At 37.1% G+C, this 6902-nt stretch overlaps 1 protein-coding gene across 1 annotated transcript; it reads left to right on the top strand.

Moving 5' to 3' along the window:
* Positions 1 to 372: 372 nt before the first annotated feature.
* On the top strand, positions 373 to 3259 carry LOC143862287 (GDSL-like Lipase/Acylhydrolase superfamily protein). The gene is made up of 2 exons (XM_077373307.1): positions 373 to 1060; positions 2586 to 3259. Exons 1-2 carry the CDS (start codon positions 419 to 421, stop codon positions 3093 to 3095), a joined length of 1152 nt encoding a protein of 383 aa, XP_077229422.1. The 5' UTR covers positions 373 to 418; the 3' UTR covers positions 3096 to 3259.
* The last annotated feature ends 3643 nt before the right edge of the window (positions 3260 to 6902 follow it).

A 6902-nucleotide genomic window follows, 5' to 3' on the forward strand; every position in this document is an offset into this window, starting at 1 on the left:
TAATAATTGTAATTCCAAGACTAAGTAGGGGCATTTTCATAATTCAGCAAAGCATGTAAGTAAAAATCTCATGTGTAATTCAAACCCACCCATTAGAACTCAAACCCCAAATGACAAAATTACCCATTAGTAGCCCCTTCTATTTTTTTCTGTAGTACAAAGAAGAGAGGAGAAAGGTTGAGCCGACTAATATTTAAAACAGCCCATGCATGGTTGGTTTTACCAATGAGGAATAATGAACTAACACCATTTAAAACTGCCCATACATATGGTTGGTTTTACCTAGGATCCTAAAACAAAGTCATCCTTTACACAAAACAGTAAGGACACATCTGTCATTTCCAGAAAAGATAGAAATATATAGCCCTCCCCAGCATATGAACAACACCTACAAGAGTCTCCACTAAAGTAGCTGAAAATGGAATGTTACACTTCTTTTTCTCCCCTACTTAGTATCCTCACTATCTCCTTAGTTGTTGCTGCTGCTGCTGCTGCTGCTTCTACTACTCACTCTAAGTATACCAATCATTTTTCGAAGATTTATGCCTTTGGAGACTCATTTACAGATACGGGCAATACAGGTTCCAATTCGGGGCCTAATGCTTTTATTCATGTATCAAATCCTCCCTATGGAAACACATACTTCCACCACCCTACCAATCGATACTCCGATGGTCGACTTGTGATAGACTTTCTCACCACCACTCTCTCACTACCATTCTTACCACCATACCTCAAACGCGCCTCCGATTTCTCCCATGGAGTTGATTTTGCAGTAGCTGGATCAACTGCCCTTGATCATGAATTTTTTGTTAAGAACAATATTACAGTCGATATCACCCCCCAATCCTTACAAACTCAGCTCAAATGGTTCAATAACTATTTGGAGAGTAAGGGGTGTGGGGCGAAGAGATCGCCCAAATGCAATTTAGATGTGAATGATGCACTCTTTTGGGTCGGCGAGATTGGAGCTAATGACTATGCTTATAGTTTTGCGTCCAATGTACCGAGTAGCACTGTTCAAGAACTAGCCATCAAGAACGTAAACGCGTTTTTACAGGTATGTCCATGAGTTTAAATTGAATTGAAAATATGAAAAATATAAAAATCAATGAAATATAGTCATTTGATTCTGATATAATATATGGTTTAAAAGAAAAAAATATAGTGGGATTTTTTTCCCAATTAATCCATAATCTTTAAAACAAATCCCAATTAGTCTTCAAATTGTATATCATATTTTTCAAAAGGTCTATCTTTTACAAGTAATTTTCTATGTATCTTTTTGCATACCTTACAGATGTCTCTATTTGAAAGCCCACCTATCAGACAATCAGATCCTCTGATCTCTAGCCAATCCATTGAATGATCACCAAGATGGACGGTTTAGATCTTCCTAATGTGGAGTCATGTATAGGATGGTGGTTTTCCATAAACGAGATTAAAGAAAATTTTGGGCAAACAAAGTGCAAGACATTTAGGCCCTTTGGGAAAAATATTTCTAAAGCAATGGAGCCTTTTCATATAAGGAATTTTATTGTGTGGTCAGACAATTGAAAATCAAGCAATTCTGGAAAAGTTTTTCTTTTTCCAAACTTCTTTTGAAAATTCTTGCAATTAGAACAGGCCCTTAATGAATAGATTAGAAGTTGGGTGGGAATTGTAACATCTAATAATGACTTGGTAAGTCGAATTTGGAAGTGGGTAAGACACATAAATGAAGTGAACAACTCTTAAATAAAGATCTGAAATCAGAATCTGCATGACCCAGTTCGATTTTAATTCAGGCTGGTTTCTGGTTAAAAATACACAACCTAAACAGACTTTTTTTTTGGGTATTTTTTTAAGTGAGGAATGCTAAACTCAAGGGCGCCCCCATTGGTTGAATGTCACTAATGTGCATTTAATGTCTATGACTTTTACATTTTTTAGGTGCTATTATTATAAATGCAATTCGGTGACGTTCAACCAATGAGGGTGCCCTTTCATCTTATTTATGCATGTGCGCTCCTGAGTTTAGCATTCCTCTTTTTATGGAAAAAGAATTAACTTGAGCGAGTCAGAGGAGTTTTTATTGCTTTGGTAGGGCAAAACTCGATCGACTCGTATGAGAACTCATTCAAGGTAAAACCGAGTTGAATCGAGTGAGTCAAAAGTTTTTGACTGACGAGATAAGGCAAACCTCGACTGGGATGAGAACTCAGCCAAGGTAAAAACGAGTTAGTCAAAAGAATTTTTAATTGACTTGATAAGGCAAAACTTGACTGGGATGAGAACTCAGCTAAGGTAAAACCGAGTCGGTTGTCCGAGTCGATAATTGACTTGGGGAATTTTCAAATAGTGAGTGAAATGAGCATAGTTTTAAAACTCCCCATGGACTCCCCGGAGATGATTCCCTTTTCTCTTGGCCACATTCCGCATTTTGCCCTACATAATCAATAAAAACTCCTCTAACTCTCCTCGAACTCTCCCAGTAATGACTGTGTCAACTGAGTACTCAGACCGCACCGCACTGAGTTGACTAGGATTTTCTTCGCCCGCGTTTTGAGCAATGGAAATGAGGCTTTTGTTGTGTTCTCTTTCAGGCATTGTTAGAGAAGGGTGCAAAGTATGTGGTGGTCCAAGGATTGCCATTAACAGGGTGTCTGCCATTAGCACTATACCTTGCTTCCCCCGATGACCGAGATGCACTTGGGTGTGTGGCGAGCGCGAACAAGCAGAGCAATACCCACAATAGGCTCCTCCAAGCCAAGATTCAACAACTAAGGACTCAGTACCCCAATGCCATAATCTCTTACGCCGATTACTGGAACGCCCATCGCACTATTATGCAGAACCCTGCCAAGTATGGGCTCACTGAGACATTCAAGACGTGTTGTGGGTCCGGTGGCGGGCCTTATAATTTTGACATATTTGCCACGTGTGGCTCACCAACCGCGTCAACACCTTGCGCGGACCCCAGCAAATTCGTGAACTGGGATGGGGTCCACCTCACCGAAGCGATGTATCGGGCAGTTGCTGACTTGCTTCTCCACCGTGGCTACAGTCGACCTTCATTTGATGTCCTGCTACGGAGTAAAATCCATGGAGGATGAGTTAAGAGCTTCAAAACATAAGAAGAGATAGAAGTCTTAGTCTTCACTTGTTTGATCCATTCCTGCACTTGTTTGGGGATTGTACTATAAATAACATTAGAATGAGGAATATAGTTCTGTAGTTCTTTGATCTGTTTTATGCCGAATATGCTCTTTGTTTTGAACTCTTTTCCAACACTGAATGGGATAAACATAGAAAGAGATTAGCTTAACCATAGGAGGTGATTAAGGGCAGGAATACAATTCTAACCCAACTACCCCATTTAGCTTAGTTGCCTAATCAAGCATCCTAATGATCTCATCAAATCTAATCTCACAAATCTGATATGTTCTAACAAGTGGAGAGAATTATGCTGAAAGAAGGAAAGAAAACAAGCAGGTCAGTCTTTCCTCATATAGCTATGTTTCAGATAATATACTCCTCCCAGTTGCTAAGAAGCTTCATTCAACAGGAACAGCTACAGCTTAAGGATTTAAAATCCCTCCTCATTTGCCAATTTATCGATAGTGTGTCTATTCAAATCAATAAATCCATGCTTGTTCATTCGAAATCTACAACAATAAACCTAAAAAATGAACTAAATAGCCAGATGACGGAATGAAGAGACCTAGAATATATAAGATCATAACATCAGTGATTCCGCAGATTTGGATTCCTATATATCCACTCATGCGGTACTCAGTTCTTAATCAAGGACCAGAGTACATAGTAATTTGTAGGACATGTTGATTAAAGTAATCCCAAATATAGAGAAACTTTCACCAACCTTCAAGTTCATTCTAAGGGATTGTGTCTGAAACTGAATATCTTCCAATCCGCTTGCTGCAAATTAGAAGACTAGAAACAAAGAGACTTTTCTCCACAAGATATCCTTCCAAAGTTCCCCTCGACCAACTGCTAAGGTGTAATGCACCATATAAAACATCAAATATGGCTTCCCAGGAAGCTTTATTTATAAACAGATTTATCAAATCCTAGAAATCCAAATCTGAAGCACAGAACCATTGGGACTCCCCTTTTCATTCAACTTTAGTAAGTTCAAAATAAACTCCAAGGAGTTCATACTGTGAGTCTTCTGAATTTCCAAGGCACCAAAAACAGTAAAACGCGAGGCCCAGGAATTCAAAGTTCAGAAAAGCTGGGTTGTTCTGCTTCCAACAAAAAGATAGAAACACCCACTTCAACATGCTAATGACCTACTAGTGGTAGTTTCTTATTTGATCACATGATCAATGAGAAGGGCAGAAGACTGAACTTTTTCCTTTCTTATTTTTCCCTGACTTATGAAAGGGGAAGGATCAATAAAAAGATCAGTTATGTTGTAATCATAGTTGTCAATTTAGTATTGTTCACCGTTTCATTTTGGTCATTAGGATGGAGAAATTTCAGTGTTTCATCTGTGTGTTTCATTTTGGCCAAGACGCAATCTAGAGAAATTTTTAATAGTTAAAATTTGGAAAAAATTCCAAAAAATGGGAAATTGTTAGAAAATATAAAAAATCATTATATTAACCAAATAACAAAAAGACACATCCTACCAGTTAAAACATCTACCTGTATTATATAGGCTCTAGGCCTAATTAATATCAAATTTAGTGTAAAAATAATGAAACTAATCATTTATCATAACAAATGCTAACTATAAATATTACAAATAAAAATGAAAATACAACAAAAGAAAACTTAAGAAGACAACTAAAATCTAAACTATGGTACCTCTTTCAAATATAGTATTTTTAACTCTTCCATAAGTGTGAGGGGGGTCAAAAGACATAAATGCCCTTCGAAAAGCTATAATTCAGGTTGAAAAAAAAGGGAAAATTCTAAACAAATTGGGATTTTTAACTGAAAATCTCAAAAAGGGTTGAGTAAAAAGGGTTGAGTTGGCTAAATTCTCAGAAAGGGGTGAAACACATCCCAGGGCATGTTTTAAGACAAGAATGCCCTAGAGTTGCTTTTCCCTCTACCTTTTTGAGAAACGAATCCCAATGCTTTTCACAAACCATATTCACCTTTTTTAACTTCTTCTTCCCACGCCAAGTGTTGAAAGTCCATTGCCTTTGGTAAAACTCCATTGTACAGCCCCCTTCTAGGATGAATTCAGCCCATATATTTCAAAATGGCACAGCCTATACCATAGGATGATCCAAACCACCCAATTGATGGGCCACAACGTAAATAGATGTTGCCTGATAAATCAATTCCATAGGATGATTCTAACCATCTGATATAAAGAGGGACTCATATTATGGAAACTTCTATAGATTGGACGATTTGGATCATCCTATGGTGTGGGGTGTACAGTCCATTTTGACAAATACGAGGTGAATTTATCACTAGCCTTCAAGAAACTGTGTTCAATTACACAAATACGCTTGGCTTTTGACTTGGTTGTAGGGAAGACCTATTGTTTCTTCATGAGAAAGAGTTTTTATATGGTGTAAACCCATATAGAAAAAGTATTGTACGGGTCACACCATAGGATGATCCAAATCGTCCATTAGATGGGCCACAATGCAAATAGGTTGTTCCTAAAAAATCATTTCCGTAGGGTGATCCTAGCCCTCCAGTCCATAGAGGAAATTCGGATTATGGAAACCTTTGTAGATTGAAGGGCGAGGACCAGCCTATGAAAAACATACTCAAAACTTCAAACAACATTTCATGTTCTGTATTTTTGTTTGGATAAAAATTTTCTATCCTCTTGAGTTTCTTTCCATTTTCTCTTGATCCTTAACTCTAAGCGCTAACTATGTACAATATAAGTAGTACTTACAACACTTTGATGGATGGTCCCACTCAACTCAAAATAGCTTGTGACCCGGACTCAGAAACTAAGATCCGGAAAGCACTCCAAAAAGGATAATGGATCTAATGAAATACTATTAGAATGTATGAACCGCTAATAATACCTTGGAACCACTATTTATACCTCGGAACCACTACATAGTGGTAAATAGTGGTTCCGAGGTATAAATAGTGATTCTCACTTTATAATTAGTGGTTCTGAGTGTTTAAACCACTATGTATACACTCATTCTCACTTTTTATAGTGGTTTTGACTGTAATTGTGGTTTCAGGAATCTTAAAACCACAATTAGTGGTTGTAAGGGTTTAATTGTTGTTCCTTTCATCTAAATGTGGTTCTGAGTGTTTAAGCCACTGTTTATAAATTCATGACAACTTTGAGACCCAATGAAATACTATTAGAATGTATGAACCAATATTTATACCCCGGAACCACTATTTATACCTCGGAACCACTACATAATGGTAAATAGTGGTTCCTAGGTATAATTAATGGTTCTGAGTGTTTAAAACCCTATAAATACACTTATTCTCACTTTTTATAGTGGTTTTGAGTGCATAAATTTTTCAATCTCACAATTTAAATTCTCGGAACAAGTATTAGGCCATCTAAAGTATCAATCACTATAAGATCTGAGTGTTTAGACAAATATTTGACCCATTGTTCATAAATTCATTACAATTTTGACACCCAATGAAATACGAGTAGAATGTGTGAACCTTTATTTATACCTCAGAACTACTATTTATACCTTAGAACCACTACATAGATGTAAATAGTGGTTCCTAGGTATAATTAGTGGTTCTGAGTGTTTAATCCCCTATTTGTATACTGATTCTCACTTTTTATAGTGGTTTTGGATGCATAACCTTTTATTCTCACTATTTATACTCTAGGAACAACTATATAGTGGTTCGGTGGTCTACATAGTGGTTAGGACGGTATAAATAAATTACTTAAGTGTGTAAATAGTGGTTCTGATCTTCTACATAGGGTC

Source organism: Tasmannia lanceolata, unplaced genomic scaffold (genome assembly GCF_043159265.1).
Source record: "Tasmannia lanceolata isolate RefF3 unplaced genomic scaffold, GAP_Taslan_0.1 ptg000037l, whole genome shotgun sequence".
NCBI lineage: Eukaryota > Viridiplantae > Streptophyta > Magnoliopsida > Canellales > Winteraceae > Tasmannia > Tasmannia lanceolata.

What these genes read in the sequence shown, in the direction of transcription:
- LOC143862287 (XM_077373307.1), top strand. Translation starts at nt 419, where the DNA reads ATGGAATGTTACACTTCTTTTTCTCCCCTACTTAGTATCCTCACTATC. An exon ending in ACGTAAACGCGTTTTTACAG is followed by an intron (nt 1,061 to 2,585) that starts GTATGTCCATGA and finishes GTTCTCTTTCAG; the next exon opens with GCATTGTTAGAGAAGGGTGC.